Raw genomic sequence first — 19,729 nt, 5'->3', positions numbered from 1 at the left:
TTAGTCATATTGGTTCAGCTGTTGTAACCAAAGACTGATAAGATAATAGAGGTCTTTGTGGCTGTTTTCTACTGAAATGCTTTATCTTTATGATGCACTTGGGGCCCTTTAGAGTGGAAAGCCTTTTAAACTGCTGTTGGAGTTAAAACTCAAATTAGATGCTATTGCAATGGCAAGGGGGCTCCTTAGTCAGGCAGCCCTCACAAAGTGACTTTTATCTCGGAAACCCTTCCATTAGATTGTTACTTTCTTCTGTTTTCCCTGTTTATTTTTGTTGACTTTTGCTGCCCTATTTTGTGGCATTTAAAAGGTGACCCAGTCAGAAAAGGGTAAATGCTAAATGCTGGACAGAGTCTGTGAAGTAGAGACATCACAGCCTATCTGATGTGTGCTGCAGAATGCTGTGTTAGACAGAATGGTTTAACCAGGTTATCTCTGGGCAGCCAAGATCAAATACACTTTCTTTTATGTCTAGCATTGTATTTTTGCTTTCTTTTCGAACAATGTCCATAAAAAAACCCCAACGAACTAACAGAGCAATTGATTCACAAAGGCTTTTTTTTTTTTTTTTTAAATGCTGAAATTTCTTAACTTGATTCAAAATAATTTTTGATTGTTTGTTGAATTGCGTTGGTTGATGATACTTTGGAACTGCATTTATGTGATTTAAAGATCATCTTAGTTCCTGGCAAACTCCACACTTCCTTGCATTACTGTCTCGTGAAAAGTCACATTATGTATTTATTCTAAAAACATAACAGGAGTAATTATTTGTGATTTATTAATTTGTATTTCCTGTAAGTATATGGGGCAAAAGTTAGTTCAGATGCTGTGCATAAACAAAGATGATATTTGTCATGCTTCACACCAATCACAGAATTCAAGGGAACCGATAATACTTTGCAGCTGTGTAGATTCCATGCAAAGATCTCAAGGCACTTCAGAAGCAGTAACTAACCAGGCAAAAAACCCTCTAGTAGTGTTTTACTTTGTGTACATATTGGGAAACTAAGGCGAGCACATTCGAGAACCCACAGTAATTTAGTGTCACAGCTAAGAATTCTACTTCAGCAAGCTTTGGATCACATCTGAAAATGTTTGGCTTATTTATGACTGCAGTATTTTGTCTTTTATTCACTTGAAAGTATATGTGGTGTTATTTTGTTCTCTTCTGCCGAATGTCAAAGAGATTAGTTTAAATTAAGTCTAGAAGTCTATTTTTTTGTTACTCTTGCCTATTTTTTTCTCTTATCAGCAGTTATTATTCTGCTTCTGTCTCACAACGACTTGCCACAAGAACAGTTCAAAATTTAACAGTGAAAAGCCTCCTGTGCTGACATGCACCTACATCTGTGTATAGACTGAATAGGTAGTAGGAGTTAATAGAAGTGTTGTAGGGTGGTAAACCAGGAATTGATACATAACTATATATATAAATATAGTTATATTTTGTATCTACACTTACAGGATACTGAAATTTTAATTTTTTTTTTTTTTTTTTTTGCAATGCTTAAAGAAATCTAGATAGATAAAATGTAAGATTATATTTATGATTGTTATTAAATGCATCATAAGATACAGGATGATCTTTCTGCTACTGTGTACCAGAAATCATGCAGTATTGTGATCAGTTTTAACAGGTAGATTTTTGCAGCAGAATTCTTTCAAACTGTAATTTTAGACCACAAGTTGAACTCTTCTTTCTTTTTGAGCAGATTTATAGCTACTTTTTATTTTCTTACTTCTGGTTAGATTGACCTATGACCAGAATTTCTCAAAAGTTCACTTTGTTGCCTTAGTTCTTCTCAGCCTGATAATTTTATCTCAATTTATGTTTTAATTCATTAAAAAAATAAAGGGTAAAACAATAAGCACATAAGGAAAAAATATCTCTACAGCCACATTATCGTATTTTTTAGCTTATGGTTTTAATCACATATGCAAGAATAGGTAACCAAAGGCCTATAAAAAATAATAACTATTTTTCGTGAACTTTTGATGACAATAACTGCTGTATTTTAATTTAAAAAATAAGTCCTTAAACACTATTGACTTCCCACTAACACTCAAAATTTTAAACACTGCTGGTAAAGGGAGTCAGTGGATCAAATTCAGTATATCTGAAGTCTCTGAAATAAAGGTCCCTAAGAAAAATGTGTCAATTTTAAAGGTCTTTCGTAACTGAAGACCATTTTGTGACAGAGCCAAAGGTTAATAAAATCAGTAGTGAATGTAGCAATTTTACAGATAATCTATTCACAACAAGTGTAGTTACTTGAATAAAAAGCTAATTCAGTTCTAAAATGCCACATGCAGTAGCAGTGAATAGCTGCTTTTAGGTGCTTTCTGGAGGAGGATAAAATACAGAATCACAGCACTCTTCTTTTCCAGCATCCCTGGCTGCCTGTAAATTGCTGTGAATGGGACTGTAGGCTGACAGGCTCTATTAAGACAAACTGCCTTTCTCATCGGAGAGATAAAATAAATCAGGTGTTTAGTCAAATTAAAATACTTCAGATGGAGCAGGCCCTGGGGAGCACTGATCCACCTGACAAATCTGAGAGAAACTCAAGACAGATGTGTTTTGGGGATAAGGAAGACCCCATGGAAAAAAAAAAGCGTGCTGCTGTCTTTGGAGTAAAAGAATAGGTTTAGAACAGAGAGGGAACTGTGATATATAATATTTTATGGAAGCTGTCATATTTACTGTATATTTTTCACTAAGCTTCTTGTATTATCTGTTTTTATGGCAAATACATTTTACAGATAGCTATATTTTTATTTTATTTATAGATATTTCTAGTCAGCAGAAGTTGTTTATTTACTGGTAATGAGTTTAGGAATCTCATTGCTTGCTGCAGTAAGTGGATGCAAAACAGATGATGATGGCGCACAGCTACTGATGACCTCTCTTGGCCCAGCCAGATCAGCTCAATCTGGTCTGCGTTCTGAGCAAGTTGGGTTTTTTATTGGTAGTTAAACTGTAAAATAATGGTTGGGATTTTCCACTCTAAAATTAAATTATACTCCCCCACACGCTGTTCATACAACCACATTCTGCATCTTATGCTTTTTCTTGTCTTGAGCAGTGTTTGGTTAGGTGTCTTGCAGCTTCATGGAGGTCTCGTTATTTTCCAGGAGCACAGTGTACATTTGTGGTCATTAGTTCTATTCTGTTGTTGGATTACATAGTACAGTACAAATTAAAGAGTAGAATACTTTAAATGGGGTCATTCATTTACGATGTGTTTCTCTGGGAGGGGGAGGAGGAAAGAAAAACAATTACTATGAATTTCTGAATAAGCGCAGTTATTTCTGCCTGCTATTCTATAAAATTCAGAAGAAGAAAAAAGAAATGATCTTACAAATTTGCTATGTCTATATTAAATGATTCTAGCTAGTCAAAATAAAACAGTCACATTTTGTACGCTTAGCAGGCACTCTTTGTGGTAGTTTTCTACCCATATTATGAAGCAAGTACAAAGTATAGAGACTAATGTGGAAATGGAGCAGGAGATTAATATCTCCTTTGGATGTGTAAAATATACTATGACTGTAGGATCGGGGGCTTACATTATAATGCCAAAGCTGCTTGACAGATATGAAAGTCTTAAGCTGTGGTCTCACAGGTGGCAGTGGATGGCAATAAGTATCATTTGAAACAGCAGGCTGCTTCCCATTGGCCTTCTAAAATAGTTGGAATGGTTTTTCTCTTCTAGTCAGGGTGGATAAGGGAATTTTTCTTTGGCAGAGCGGTCTTTTATCCATGAAAATGAATTTCAGTATACAAAAGCATATTCAAATGCACCTAAATAACCATCATGCAAACCCTTCAAGATTGAGTAATACAGTTTAAGAAGGTTAAGGTGAAGTTGCAGGTAACTGAACTGATGTCAACAGTGCAGACCTCACTACAAGGTGATGGATCCAGGGAGACAGTACCATTGGTGCAGACATTTTCCTGGCCAAATAACTGCCTGAATTTACTTTCAAAACCCTTCTGTTTGTTGTTGTTTGAAACAGCTTTTTGCACAGAGCTTTCTTTATTGCTTCAGTTATATTCCACTAAGGTTTTGCAATGAGTTGGTCTGAAGACAGGAGTTGGAGTTTAATTTCATGCATCTGTGATACCTGTGACTAATAAAATTGCTAACCACTTCTAAAACTTCTGCTACAACAGAAGTCACTGATTTTTCCTTGTCTGGAAAAATCTATGTCACATGTATACTGAATTAAAATTTGGCATTACAGAATACTGAAACATCAGTTTGTTGAGGCTCTTAAAACTAAGATAGTTAATGGTGGCTAAGAAACTGAATGTTTTTGGTACTCTGTGTTGTTAAATGCAATTAAGAAATCTACAGAAAAACAAATACCCTTTGTTTCTGGGAGTTTGCTTTGTTTACAGTGAATGACTTAAGCCATGCAGTTTCCTTTCCCATAGATAGCAATTATAGATAGAGTTTTTTTTGTATGCCACTTTTGCAAATGAAATTGTGTTTAAGAGTAATTTTGTTCCTATCGTAACACGATGTAAGTAGTAGATCATCTTGGGTTTGTTGCCCGCTTGGCAGGAGTCTGTTTTGTCTTCCCTCTCCTTATGAAACCTGTCAAACACTTTCTTCTCTTCCCTAGAAGATAGCCATCTTACTCCTGGGAAGAAGGTGGAGTCATAATTTTAGTGACAGTTTCTTCATTCCCTCTCAGGTCCCATTCCTCATGCATTTTCTTCCTCTTCAAAAGTCCTGTGACTTCTTTATCACAGTTTGCTTTTGTGAATGGAGGAAAGGAAATATGTGAATATTTTTTTGTGCCACATCTCTTATCATTGTGGCAGATAACGGATCTGACTAGATCTTGATTTGATTCACTTCTCTAATTCTCAGTTCTCCTGTATAACATAAAATTGCTTCATTTATCCTACTTCCAACTGTAAACCTCTTTCAGATGCTCTTCTGATACTCCTGAACTGCTATGTTACTGTAATTTTATTACCTCTTATAGAGCTGTGGATCTGAGATGCTCACACAAGTAAATGCAGCGTATGGCTCAAATATGGGAGCTGACATTGCTGATTGTGACAGAGTAGTAAGTTCAAACATAAGATGGGATATTTTTGGATTGATTTGCAGAAGGACCCTGTGCTCTCTACTTAGGAGACCCATGCAATTTACCAATAAACAGACCATTAAGCATCATTAGTGCAAAGAATAAATGTACCGTAGTTTCATATTAATTAAGTGCTCTCTGTAGAGTAAACTTTGAAAGTTAAATGAAAATTTTTAAGCCATTTTCTCAGGGTAGCTATTTCTCTTAGGGACAAGTAGAGCTCATTTTTAGTATGCATTCCGTAACCAAAGCTTACATTTACCCAAATGACCTACCAGATAGATGGTTATTTTAGAGAAATGATCGATAAACTATTAAACCGCTACTTCCACTGAATAGCAGATTTTAATTTTATTTTTCTGAGGATTTTAACATACTTAGGGAAAAAAAACAACAAAATGTATAAAGTGAAGGAAAATTATGTCTAATAACCTATGAATGTATTTACCGCACTGGCAGATTTAGGTGGAAAAGATACAGGAGTTTGTACACAGTACATTGTTAATTATTCCTGTTAGAAAAAAATAATAATCTATGTCTTTTCTGCTCCAATTTTTGTTATATCCTCTACTGCTTAAAGCACAGCAAAGCTACATGCTAGATTCTTTCAGGATTTGTTAGTAAAATACATTTTCGAGCTGCTGCTTGAAATAAGCATGTTGGTGATTCAGCCTTTTTTTTTTTTTTTTGTGAATATTGCTTGGTAAGTATTGTCTATCTCATATTTACAGTACATCTTTCCTGCACATTTAGGTACACCAGAAAGCCTGGCAGAAAAAGAGCGACAGCTCTCTACTATGATCACCCAGCTGATCAGCTTACGGGAGCAGCTCCTGGCTGCCCATGATGAACAGAAAAAGCTGGCAGCCTCACAAATTGAAAAACAACGACAGCAAATGGACCTTGCTCGCCAACAGCAAGAACAGGTGAGGCTCCAAGAAAGAAACCTGTGAAAATGTTTGATGCAGAATGCTTATCATGAACACTGTTCTGCTTGATGTTTTCTTCCCATCTTTTTTATTGCAAGAGCTTAAATATCTTCAGAAATTACCTCTTTTTCCAGAAAGAGGAAATATAGGACCCTGAGAAAAAAAATGGGTATGAACATTCAGATAATTTATTTCCTATAATAAATGGCATTTGATAGAGTTCAGAGTTGTTGTTTCTTGCACTGACGTGCAATTGTGGGAGTTACAAATAATCCAAGCTATAATAATTATTTAACTCTTTCTCTATTTGACAAGAAAATAATTAAAAAAAAACCTTTCAGCATCTTCAAAACTTCAGATGTCTTCTACAATAAGGTTGGATTTGTTTGTTCATGTTGTGGGTGTTGGTTTCTTTTTTTCAAAGATGAGGTTATCCAAAGAGCTATCCTTTTTGTATTGTACAAACGTGTAACAACAGTGATCCCATACACTAGTCCCCTAGGCATTAGATCAGACAGATCCAAATTAATGTGTGGTTTTTAGAAATCTGACATTATTACTAGAATTATCTTTTCAGTTAAATGTATTTTATAGGATATATACAGCAATATATGCTCTGTTGATTTTAATGAGTTGTGACGTCTGGTATTTTATGTGCTTGAGTATTTGCCCACATGTAGGAATATGGACTCATCCCCTAATGGAAAATAACATAAAGGAACACTGTAAAAAATCAGAAGTTAGAATGTCATTTAGCCATCCAGAGATGACACAGTAATTAACTATTGACACTTGTGAATAAGCTAGCACAAATTAATCTTGACACATTTGCAGACGAGTGATATCTTACAGTGAATACTTTGTAATTATATTTCAAAATGAAAATTAAATGACACTTAAAACTAGGTTGTCATGCTCAATGAAGCGAGCATGTAGCTCAACCCATAGGCAAATAAAACTCAGAATTTGAGCCACATGGTGCTTGTGTACCCTACTTTACTATGTCAAGCCTATACATCAAGACTATGCTATGGGAATTGCATTACAAAGTATTGGATACATTTTCTATCACAGTGCTGTTCGATCTAAGAGAAAGCATTGACATTAGATGCTTCATAGTGTATTTCTGGTTTTCATCAGGAAATGCCTATGCAAATGGTGCTGTATTGTACATAGAAGTAGAAAAAGCTGTTCACAAGCAATCTGAACTCCGGTAGATCAGTGCCTTTGCACATGTAAACAAAGATCTCATCCTTGCCTTGGCTATAGTTTACCAAGTTAAGTAGCAGCCAGGTCACCAGCAGCTTCAAACAATTCTGGACATCGGATGCTGTGCATCTGTGAGGAAAGACAGCACTGGGAAAAAATGTCCCGTGATGCAGCTCCATGTGGTGTCTCATTTCATTGTGAAATTACAAATAATTCCTTTCTTAAGCTAAATATCATGATAATCTTTTTATTACCATCACTGAAATTTAAGCAGCTGGGACAATGTGGACATAAACCCGACAGAGCTTGTCGGTAGTGACAAGCCCTAAACTTCTAAGATGGAATAGCACAATTGGTGTGTTACTCACTAGAAACAGTAACTCAAGCACACACACAGGTTTTTAAATGTTTTCTGTAGCAATTACCATTAGAGTTGCTTTTCCAAGCACAGACACTACTGCTGACCACTGGTGTGACAGTGGGTGACCTGAGGTCCTAGGAGCCGTAGCTGGCTTACCTGGGCACACAGGTGGATAGCTCTATTTGAACTACCCTTTTCACTTGCAGACTACGGCCTGCTTTTTCAGTCTTTATTCATCAATAGTTTTAATTATCTTTACTGGGAGATTTATCCAGAAATATTTGAACACCAGGATCATAAAGGGAGTTTGATCCATGTTACAAGCGTCATTTTAGTGGGCTATGATAGTTGCCGGATCCATTTTCTGTGCGACACTGGATCTTGATCCAGCTCCAGGATCACGTAGGTCTCATTTTGCCTCTTTGAGGCCACGTGCAAGACTGAAAACATGTATGAATTTGTGTTGGTCTCCCATACAAAAATGAATTTTAACTATAGCACTGAAAAAATCAGAAAGCTATTCCCAGGTGACAAAGTGAGAGATAAGAAAATGACAGGCTTGATCTCTGTGTGTGCACAATTAAAAGCTGTTAATGTGTAACTGCAGATTCCTTCTGAGTTAATCTGAACAGTTTGCACTAAAACTATGTGATTGTTTATCTCCAAATCAACCTTACTGTGTTTCTGTAATTGTTTTAACATAAAAACGTTTTACTCGTCTTTCTCTGTTTATGACTTGGAAGATGGTGGGGAAGGAGACCATAACGGGTTTTTTGCTAAAATTGAAACAGTGGATTTGAGTGGCAAAGCTAGCTTTGTCACGAACTTCTTGCTGTTTTTACGTTGTTCCTCTGCTCTAGATAAATATTTATAGGAGGGGATATTATACTTAAGAAATGAAGGCAGCAGAAGTGCTGAGGCCAGGCTTCCCAGGAAACACAAATCTTATCCTTGTTTTGGGATGCTGCAGAATAGTCCTTCAAAAGCAGAAGTCCAGTTATTCCCCCAGCTCCCTGCAGCTTCTCCCTCGTAGCTTTGGTCCATGCTACCCATTGCAGGGAGCACCTCTGTGATCTAAAGCCAGGATCCTGTTTTTCCCTTCTGCCTTTGCATTCTGATTTTGGATAGTTAGTGGGAATCATGGTTGGGAGCAAGTCGGCAGCAGATTCTCCCCAGTTAGTCTCTTAGCACTCCCTGCCCTGAACACTTTCTTCTCTGTGTTAGAGAAGGGATATAGCATTTACCATCCAGATCCCTTACTGAGTCTACCGAATGAGGGTAAGAATATCTACATATTTCACAGGAATTACTGAGGAGTTACTGAGCATCAGGTACTGCTTTTACACAGAATGGGATCCTACTTCTTTGAATAGTTCCAAGGAAGACTTCGAGATTTACTAGAGAAGTATTGTGTTGCTCATTGTGAATGAAGTTAGAGAAGCTTGCCATAGGAGCTTGTGCTGAATAGTGAAGCATCTATAAATGCTAGGTAAGGCTTCAGTTCAGCAAAGCAGGAAAATGTGTGTTTAACCTTAAGCACCTGAGTAATCCCATCCCCATTCAGCAAAGCACTTAATTTTAAGCATGTGTTTCATTCCCATTGTAGCTAACAGTAATGCATCGTAGTCAAAGATCACCACAGGCTTAAATGCTTTGTTGAATAGTGATGAGATTATTCACAGGCGTATAGCTAAACCCATGTTTCTGTGCTTGCATAGTTGAGTCCTAAGCACTTAGAATACATATTTCTTACTGGCTAACTAGAATTTTATGTTGCATTTAAATTTAAAATGTTTATGTTACATATACAGATACCTCTAAAAATATATTAAATTTTTCTAAAAAATAAGCTTAATAGAAGTATAATAAAGAATAATAAGATGTTTTTTCACTTAATAGTATTAAAGTTTCAATATTACTGTTTTAATGGAAATTTTATTTCTAATAGATTGCAAGACAACAGCAGCAACTTCTGCAACAGCAGCACAAAATCAATCTACTGCAGCAGCAAATTCAGGTCAGTGTGTTTTATTGGTCTCCTCTGGTTATACTTAAATTCCATTTATGGCAAAGGAAGGATCTAAAATAAAGCAGCCACATGCCTTATTAACAAGCCTCAGTAAAGATGCTCTTTATGGAGAGTCTCTGTGTCTTAGAAAATTGTTGAACATCTTTTTAGTGGAAAGAGCTTTTCTTCAATAAGTAGAGTTTTCTTCTAAAAGTTATGAGCTATTTCTTAAATCTTGCCATTTAATTCTGAAATCTGTGATCAGTTCGACTTGTATTGTGTGAAGTAAAAGGAGAGTCTCAGTCATTGTTTATAGAATTCCTTATTCTACAAAGGCAAAATATTCTTTATAATAAATAAGGCTAGAAGAATGTTTTCCTGTTCATTAACTAAAGCAAATGGCTATAGAAAAGGATAATAGACATTAAGACAGTACTAAGTCCCTGGTTCAAGTCTGCTCACGTACAAAGAGCCACAGGTATATATGTATATGTGTGTGTGTGTCCAATGTACATTTGGAGCAACTGTTCCTTTGTGGATCTGAGAGTATTCTGGAGGTATTCAATTATTTGTACTTGTACTCAGAACCTGGTTTAATTTTGCACAAATATGTGTGGATAGTGACATGTGGGTAGAGGCATTGTTAATGTGACTGTATTACCTTCTCTGCTTCCAGCTTTGTTTGAAAGCATTTCCATGGGACTCCTCTTTGATTTAAATATTTTGGTTTGGTCTGACAGATCACTGTGCGGCCAATCATTTCTTATAAGCTTGGACTGTCAGGCTTTTTTCTTTAATCAGCTTGCAGTGTTACTAGATGGCAAAACTGAACATATAAGAAATAGCGAAATGAAAAAATGCACCACCTCCTCTAAGTGTTAGTTGCTATTTTGGCTTCAGAAAGCAAAGAATCACCTTAAAAAAAAAATCTTTACTTGACATAAAAGCCAAGACTGGAGTGTATCTTGAGTCTGCTAAACAGAACAGTTATTTGCATGAGAAATTTCCAATTTTTTAAATTGCTTTAAATATTAGGACACAAAAAGAAGAATCATGAACAGGTAATTTTTATTCCTACTTGGAGAATGTGGGTGTGTTTTACAGGGAAGTATCCTGCTCTGTAGTAAAAAGTTTAAAGGTACTTTGTGTTTCAGTACACTCAATACTTTCCAGAAATGGCTTTACCCTTCCACTCACTCCAGGGAAACACTTTTAAATAAGTTGCAGGTTCATTTTAGAACAGATTTCAGGTTCATTTTCTTGTTCATTCCCAATTTTCCTCTTACACAGTGCTGAATCCTTCACAGGTTTTCTTTCTTATCCTTTCCTAAATGTATTTACAGAGCAGAGTTTTAATGATTGTTTTGTTCATGTGAGCTAAATTATTTCTCAATGATCCTTCCCTAAATTTGTTTCAAAATTCTTGCCAATATAAGCTATTCTTCCATAGTTCCTCAATACTTTGGCCACTTTATCTATCCTGATATTGACATGCATCCAGTCAGTGTATTTGAGGCAGTGGAGACTCTTTCCTCTCCTAGCTTGTTAGTCAAATTGGTAGCGGGCATCTCACCATCCAAGGAACATTGTAGACACTAGTATGGGGCGGTAGGCATGTTGGGCAGATGCCACCTCCAGCATTACTAAAAAAACTTTGTTAGGAGATTGTTTCCGAGGCTAACCACCGGGTTACTCAGCCTACTTGCTTGTGAGCCAAGTGGTTCTTTGTTCATTTGTTATTTCTTAATTCTGTGACAGGTTTTCTAGCCAGGAGCCGCTCAGGAGAGAAGTTAGTTGCTAAGTTGCCTTTGCAATTCGTAATAGGTTTGTTGCTATTGAATTGATAATGAATGTTGCAGTTTGTTGAGACCTGTAGCTCCCTAGGGGCTATAGGTGGGATGGAAGTAAACTAGGAGGCAGGTGAGAGATGCAGTGCTGTGCCAGTTCTCCCAGGTCCCTCCCAGCATCTTCCCAGCAAACCTCAGTACCAATAATGAAGTTGCACTAGTGACTCTGGGTGGAATTAATCTTATCAAAAGTAGGTAACTGCTGTATAGACTCTATCCCAATTAATTATCCAGATTGTTTTTATAGTGAAAAGAGAGAAGCAGAGAGAGGAGTTTTAGGATGCAATTAATCTTGTCCTAAAGTAGACATTTAAATTGTCAGATGAATTGTTCCCTAAAATGGCTGTTTCTCTCCATTAACTATGAAGATATAGGTGCCAATGCCTATAGTGTAGAGATCTGAAGTGAGATGAGGAGAATCATGGTCAAAAACAATTTTCTAATAAATTTTAACACTCTCAGTTTAGTTTTTGGGCTTGGTAGAATTTGGAACTGTGTCCCCAGTAGCCTACTTGATTTTATTCAGAAGGTGCGTTTGTTTAAAGACACTCTTGAGCAACCCTTTCCAAGAAACAGCAGTTGCTTATATAAAGTGGCTTCTTATCTATACTTTGTATGCATAGAAAAACAATAGTAGTCTTCTCGGCCACTCCCTTTTTGAAAAGATTACAAAATATTAGTAGCACAGGTGCCTTTTTCATCTGAGCATGGACCTATTCAGGCACAGCTACCTGAAATAAGTACAGGGTGTTCTCCAGGATGCAGGAGTGGGACACTGCTGATGCAATGTTTTCATCACACAAGACACACAGTGTACCACTGTCATCTTCTGAGGTACAGTGTTTTAATTGTTAATAATTTCTGTAAATAAGCAAATCTAGTTTATTTAAATAATTAGAAATGACTTTAGATGGGGTTCATAGGATTTCTATCAACCACATATAAAAGTGGAAATAATCTATATTGAATAAAACACATCTTTCTCTGAACACCTACTGGGTTAATTTGCTGAGCATTTTCATTATTCATTATTTACAGTATGTTGTTTATGGTTTGTTTATTTAATAATTTTAATGCTTTATTTAATTTAGTTGGTTATTTTGTTTTGGTTTTAAGGCCATTTACTACAGCACCTTACTTCAGACTTGCACATCCAAATCAATAACTTATGAGCAAAGAAGATATTAGCTAGGTTAGCATAGCAAAACAATAAAGGTACTTCAAGAGGGCTGAGGTCATTAAATGTTCTGCACAATCATCTTATGTTTTATAAGTGAAGCTAATGTTCATTTCATGGGGTGCATTTTGGGGAAAGCAGTTTTGTCTGTGGCTAAAGGAAGTGGGAATGTGGAGTTCTTCTCGGTTCTGTATCTGATTAACTGAAATTTGGCAAATTGTTTCCTGTGCCTCAATTAAAACACAGTGTTTCGAGAATCTTAAATGAAAAATTTCAAATAAAAGCAGTGCACTATTACGTTTCAGCTCAAATGTTCTCAATGTTCACAAACACTCTTCTACAGAGGAGCCCATAAAGATGGGAGGAAATCTAGTCCACCAAATTAAGTTCTTTGTTCTACTAAGCTGTGAAAAGAAATCATTGCTTTTAGTGTAAGTAAAGTTGAGAAAATACTCTAGGGCAAGTGAGAGCTCACAGATCAGTCTCCAGGTTGATTCAGATTTTTTAAAATCACTTTCTTTTTTGTTTAATAAAAGTATTCATTCTTAAAGTTCAAGGGACAAAATAAGACTATTTCAAGGACATCTCTTATCCTGTACTGTGAAAAGGAAAACTTTTAATGATAAGGGGAAGAGCTGTTTAAAAGAGGAATTTGGTGGTACATCGTGAAGATAAGATTACATTGGATGCCAAGAAGGCTTAGATCACTAGAACAGTTCCAAACTTGCAAACTGCTTCAGGCTCTGAAATCCCAATGAATTCAGTGCCTTGTTGCCAGAATTCAGTCCTTTCAGAGTGAGGCTTGGGGACAGCTTCTGACCCCACCACAGCCAGCTGACAAAGGGGGTCAGATCTAGCTGATGGTTGGAGCCTGTTATTCCAGGACTTCCCTATGGGAGGTGGGATTTAACGGTTGAAAGTTTGCTGGCTTCCCTCTTCTGGAGGGCAGGCTTCAGTAGGGCAAGTCCTAAATTGTGGATAAAATCTGTAAAAGGGACACTGGTTATTGAGCTTTTCTAATGGCATTACAGTGGCAGCTGATCCAAACTGCTTTTATCCATTTCCACTCACCTTATTCCTCTGGACTATGCTCAGTGCCGTTGCAGAACATTTCATTTTCTGTTTGAATCAGTATAATTTTTATTGCATAGAAAAGCTGGCTTCATCTGCTGTCATAAGTATTCTGTTTTAATTCAGCAAAGAGAAAATATTTCTAGTAGTAAGTTTTTTCCGTTATAAACCTGTACATCCATGCTATTGTAGTTTCTTATTAGTGTTCTTGTATTTTCTGTTTCAGTCAAGAAGAGTGGACGTGGTTACTGTGAAAGTAAACAAACAAAAGAATAGTAACATAAAAATTACAACTATTTAAACTGTCCTTGAATAGGAGTAATTTGAATCATACTTAAAACGTAAGAGGCTGAACCAACCAGTCTCTCTTCTTATCCGTGATTTACTACTGACAATTCAGGTACCTGGTGAGCTGAATAAGGACTATCTCTTTATGTGAAGTACATGTCTAAAGATCAGGAATAATTACATTCCACATTAGCCTTCATGGCCTCCCTGACCCAGTTAATTAATTTTTTGCTAGGATAATAATAGTAGAAATAGATTTAAAGATATGCTTCATCATTAAGTATGTAACTGACCTCCAGTTTTAAGAGCCGAACCTTGCATTTATTGCCTTTTAGAGACAGGTTAAAGCTCTGTGCAGTGAGGTTGCTGAAAATGCACAAACTGGAATCTAGTTATTGTCAGCTCAGTTATGCTCTCTGAGGTTGTGTCTCTTCGTAAACTGTATTAAACATTGACAAGCGAAAAGCAATTACAATGCTACTGTTGTGGCACTAGGGAGTATTCTCCCCCACCTTTTTTTCTTTTCCTTTTTTTTTTTTTCTTTGTTATTGATCATGAAACCAATCCCCTGCCAGCAAGCTCTGAACAAGACCAAATAAACCCATTGAAAGCAATTTGATACTTCTATTGGCAGGGTAAGCAGATCAGATACTCCCTTGAAAGAAAGTGAGAATTATAAACAAAACTTAGAAGTCTAGGAATAGCCCCCAGCTTCAGCATGCCCTTAAAATATTTTGTAATTGTATCTTCAATCACGAATTAGCCAGGAAAAACAGACATATTTGCCTTTATATTTCACTGCTGTCTGCTGTTTTTAATTGCCCAGAGGCACACTGTTGTGATCTTCTTTGGAAGTTTAAAACTAGGATAAAAATGCAAATCTAATTATTTCTTTTATCTAATCTAATTAACTTTTACATGTAATGATAGATACACTGTAGCCTGCATCAAACATTTTAATAATGATGTTTCTGGATTGAAGAATAGGTAAAACTACCGTAATTTATAAGCAGTCAAGATTATGGCAGTAGAAAATGTAAATTATTGTGGTGGTTTAATAAACTGTAGCTGAAGTTTATTAATTTACAGTAGAAAACATACATGTCCCTTCAATATGAGCTTGCCCATGAATTGGTTCCTAGCTGTCATTGGTAATTTGTTTCTTTTTTTTTTTAAACTGTTCAGTATTAAAAAAAAAAAAAAAAAAAATCTATGTCTAACTCCCTGCTGCACTGCAGTTGTGTCCACATGGAAGAGAGAAATGTGCCTGCAACTTGTAGCTGGCAGCTATATCATTGATTCAAATTCATAGGGCTCAGCCGTAGGTGAGGCATCACAGCTTCTGTCCAGCTCAGAACTCGTTTAGTGAAAATGGAAACTGAGCCAGTGGAGGGAAGATAAATATGCTAAACATTGAACTCAAATGTTTCATATTTTATTTATTATTACATAGTGGCTTATTAATGAGTTCTAAAGTCCTTGTTTGATAATCACCCAAGCAAAAGGTCTATTACAGGCCAGCTTTTTCCGAACAAAACTGTCTTCGTGCCTGGCTGCCTTGGCTCTGTCAGGTGTGTGGGAAGAGAAGCAATGTGTGATCCTTACCTTCTCCCAGCAGCCTACCCTTTAACAAATATTCCAGGGATGCTTTTTATTCTTTATTCAGCCTCTTCTATACTAAAAATGCCTTGACACGACAGCATGGTAGAGGACTAAGCTAAAAACAGTGTGCTAAAGGTTCATCTCTTCTATGCCACTGCTAAGCTTCTGGTTTTGCACCTTGTTTCCACATTTGCAAGGCTTCTGCTACCTGCTCTGCATCGAGGCCCTCAGCCCCTGGGACCAAGATTTATCCTGGCAAAGCAGAAAGTGGTTCTGGATTTGACTTTTAACACAATCCTTAAAACTATATACGGTCTTAAAATGGGGGAGTGGGATTTTAAAAAATTAAACTGTGACTGTCTAAGAGTTAAATTAGATTTCTTGCAGTTTTCTAATTCACTATATGTGGGTTTTTTTAAAATAGCTTTATTTTGCCTACCCGGGTTTAAACAAATTGTATTTAATGCAAAAACTAAGCCCTGTGTATATCTCTTTCATATGACTTCTCTAATTATAGAGCAGTAAATGGTAGAATAGCATATGTTAGCAACATGAGCAGCAGTCTATGAAATGAACTACAAGTTAATAAAATGATCTTGTGGTGGTGTTGGCCAAATGTGAGCACACATGTTTTGGAAAGTGATATTTCAACAGACTTGAAGAATAGGACTTTAGCACATGGGTGCTGAACATGATCTGGTGTGTGGAAATTAGTTAAACCAAAGTAAATGTCATTGTTTTTCAGGCTTATATTGGTGCAGTAAATGATAGTAGCTGCCCTCCCACTTTTCCTCTCCCACATCTGTATTAAAATTAGAAATGAAGGCACAGGCATCCATACTCCTCAGTTCAAGTACTGCTGCTTCAGTTTCTCTGGGTGTGCTGTGCTGCAGTCTCGCCAGTGGCTCAAGGGCTTGTTCTCAGCCGTGCCTCTGTCAAAGCCAGGGGCTAAAATCTTGTTCATTCTATTGAGCCCAAACACGCATTCTACAGCCTTTGCTTACAGAAGGGCCTCGGATTTTAGCCCCGTTAAATTAGGGGCAGATGATGCAGGAGGTGATTATAACATCAGAGGATCAAGCAAATATTTGCTACCCACTCATACGGCTGCCCAGGGCTCCCTCTCGGCTTGTGGTCTGTCCATTCCAGTCATGCATGGAGTGATGCCCTGGTGTAGCTCCCAAAGAGTTTGGCAGACATTGTGTCCCTCTGAAGCTCTCTGGTGCTATTCTTCTGGTACTACAGGGCTGCATCACCCTCTCTGTCCGTCTACATATGTGATCTTTGCAATATCACAATATTTGGAATAATCCAATAATAATGCAGTATTTGCTTCAGCATAGAAAATCTGTTTTCTTCCAAAGTCGTATGCACACAAACTAAAATGGGTAACTGGGAGCATAAACTGAGCCAACTGGCAGCCTACCACCAGGGCGGATTGTGTGAAGGCTTATTTGCTTGAGTAATACTTGCATAGCCTGTATTTGATGACTTGTATATCCAAGTGTTACTCGTGTAGTAAAATTTGCTGAATTGGGCACCTTATATGAGGAAGGACTTAAAATATTAGTGTCATCATTGGAATATAAAAGATGTGAATGAGGCAGGGGTGTTACGGGATGTAATTTATTTTATGAGACAAGTGGATGTAGCTGGGAAAAAAAGTAAAACTCCTGGGCACACCAGCTCTTTTTCAGGTCTCACATCAGCATTACATTGACATATATCCCAGGACTGACAAACTGCCTAAGATATTGCCCTTTCATTTCTAATTAGTTACTTTTTCAGTGATGCATTTTGTGATTGATAACCATGTGAAAGCCAAGAGGGAAAACAATCGGGATTTGCATTACTTTTTTTGTGTTAAAACCCCCTCCGTGCTATTTGACACACTCATCAGGAGACAGCGAATAAAGAAAATAGTTAATAAATGCTGATATTGAAATGACTTGATTTACGGAGATTTTCAGATACACAGGCAAGACTGGAATGTGATGATATCAGAGGTCAAAATTTCTGTCTGCAGAAGCAGGTATTTGGAGTAAAATGATGAAGTACAGCTCCCACATAAAAAGGCCATAAGCATTTAGCAAATAAATTGTAAAGTACTTTTTGAAATCTCATAGTAAAATCTTGAATTTACCAGATGGACTAAATCTGGACCTAAAGGATCAAAATATTTTTTAGTGGTAATTGTGGGAATGCTCTAGAATGCAAGTGTATTACTGAGTCAATTTAGAGATAAAAACTTATTTAAAATACAGTTAATGTCACGGCAGCAAGGAAGAAGTAAGTGCATAGCTCTCTGAGTGTATTCAAGAATTATAAATTCACACAAAGAAAATAGTACTATGTGCAAACTGGTAGATAAACAAGCCAGATGCTGTTTAACATTCAGTATACATTTGATGTCATATATGTAAAAATGTAGTGAATGTATATATCTAATATTCACTGCCTTACGTAACTAGTTAATCCAGACACTTGCTAAAATGCCAAAGCATAGCTCTCAAGAAAGGTGAATGGCCTTGCCTGGAATTTACCTATCTAATTTTAAAGTTATTGTTAAAGTAAGAAAAAGCTTGTTTGTGACTGCAGTTTGCACGCTATTTCCTTTTGTCTGTTACATTAGAATCCTCTTCCCTCAAACAATTAAATGATGTAGTGACTTGTGCTGTATGCAAGACTTTTCCTTGTTTAAAAGAACCGACCTTTTGCATAATTTTTGTATATATCATCTTCAGTAAGCTGGGCATTTGCACAGCTCGGGTAAATTGTGTCTATATCGAGAAACTAAGAAGTTACACAGTGTGCATTCCATACTTGAGGGATGGGAAATAAAAATTGATATACTGTGAGGCAAATGATATAACACAGTGAAATATCTTTTAAATCCCAGAGGGATGCACTGACATCACCACGCTTAACTCACATGCAGTAACTCCCACAAAATGTTATTAATTTTAAATTGAAGTTTGTAATCATTCAATAAAAAGAAAATAAATGATGTAAACAGTGTACAATGGTGCATTATGAAATGCTGAATTCATCTTATTCACTCACCCAAAATGACAGTATGTTAAGGAAACTTTAAAGTTGTAACACCAGTTAATAAAAGCAGAGGAATTCACAGTTGATGGTGAAGTGTGAAATCCATCGTGAGACACATCACTGCCCGAAAGCTTGGAAGGGGACTTCTCAGGGAACTTTATTTTAAAGTAATTTAGTAGTCATTTTTATTCTGTAAAGGAGAGATTAACCAGTTGGAGGAACATGTAGTTATTTTTAAAACTATCTAGTTATCAGGTAGATAAATGAGTAGTGTGAGTACTTGGTACAGGTAACAAAATAAAGTTGACATTCCTTATTTGACAAAGCAATTTATATAATTTAAATATAGAAATAAACTTTTCCCAGGGGAGGAGGTATGGCACTTGTTTTTTGCTCTGACAATGAGTGATTTGTATGAAGAACTCTGCTATCACTTTTCTAGCTTTGCCTTTTCTATCTCTTCAAATTTTATTGGTGAAGTATTTTCAGGATACTCCTCTCCTTTGTAACTGTGTTTCTCCGTATCTTGCAAGCTCAAGTGCATTATCCTCACAACGCTCTTTTGAGGCTGAATAAAAAGCATATAGATATTTGGGGGTATCTAATTTTAGATATCTAATTTGGGTGACTGAATTAGGAATTTTGGCTCCATATATAAAGCAGTCCAGGTGCTGTGAATTACCTCCTGTTGATTAGCCGATGAGGTTCCTAATTTAAGCACATAAGTTAAATTTCCTTAGTGACTTGATCCAGTTCTTATAGGAAATTTGACAGACCTGGAATCTGTGGTTTCAGAATTCATAGGGCGGTTCTCTAATGTCTTGATCATCTTTTCTATTATGACTTTCTGTCAGTTTATCACTTCCCTTAATTTACTCTGATAGAGCTTTTAGCCAGAGTGAATCCACTTCAGCCAGGCAGATAAATATTTGTTCATTCCTCTTACCAACTCTTCTCCCTCAATGAACACCATTTCAGCTCGCTTGAGTTTCCCATGTGGTCAAGTCACTGACCACATACAGACATTGTCATACAGAAAGAGGCACTTGAAGAGACTAGTCTCACTGAAGAAGCCTC

General features: G+C 36.6%; 1 protein-coding gene across 18 annotated transcripts in view; it reads left to right on the top strand.

Moving 5' to 3' along the window:
• The window catches only part of SOX6 (SRY-box transcription factor 6), a 367,281-nt gene that overhangs the window by 219,847 nt on the left and 127,705 nt on the right, over nucleotides 1-19,729 (top strand). For all 18 annotated transcript variants that reach the window (XM_054067010.1, XM_054067011.1, XM_054067004.1 and 15 more), the window contains 2 exons: nucleotides 5,863-6,035; nucleotides 9,557-9,625. In XM_054067010.1, coding sequence (XP_053922985.1) covers nucleotides 5,863-6,035; nucleotides 9,557-9,625 — 242 coding nt within the window. The remainder of the gene's footprint in view (nucleotides 1-5,862; nucleotides 6,036-9,556; nucleotides 9,626-19,729) is intronic.

Source organism: Cuculus canorus, chromosome 5 (assembly GCF_017976375.1).
Source record: "Cuculus canorus isolate bCucCan1 chromosome 5, bCucCan1.pri, whole genome shotgun sequence".
NCBI classification, from domain to species: domain Eukaryota; kingdom Metazoa; phylum Chordata; class Aves; order Cuculiformes; family Cuculidae; genus Cuculus; species Cuculus canorus.
This window is presented reverse-complemented; position numbering and strand designations above follow the sequence as displayed.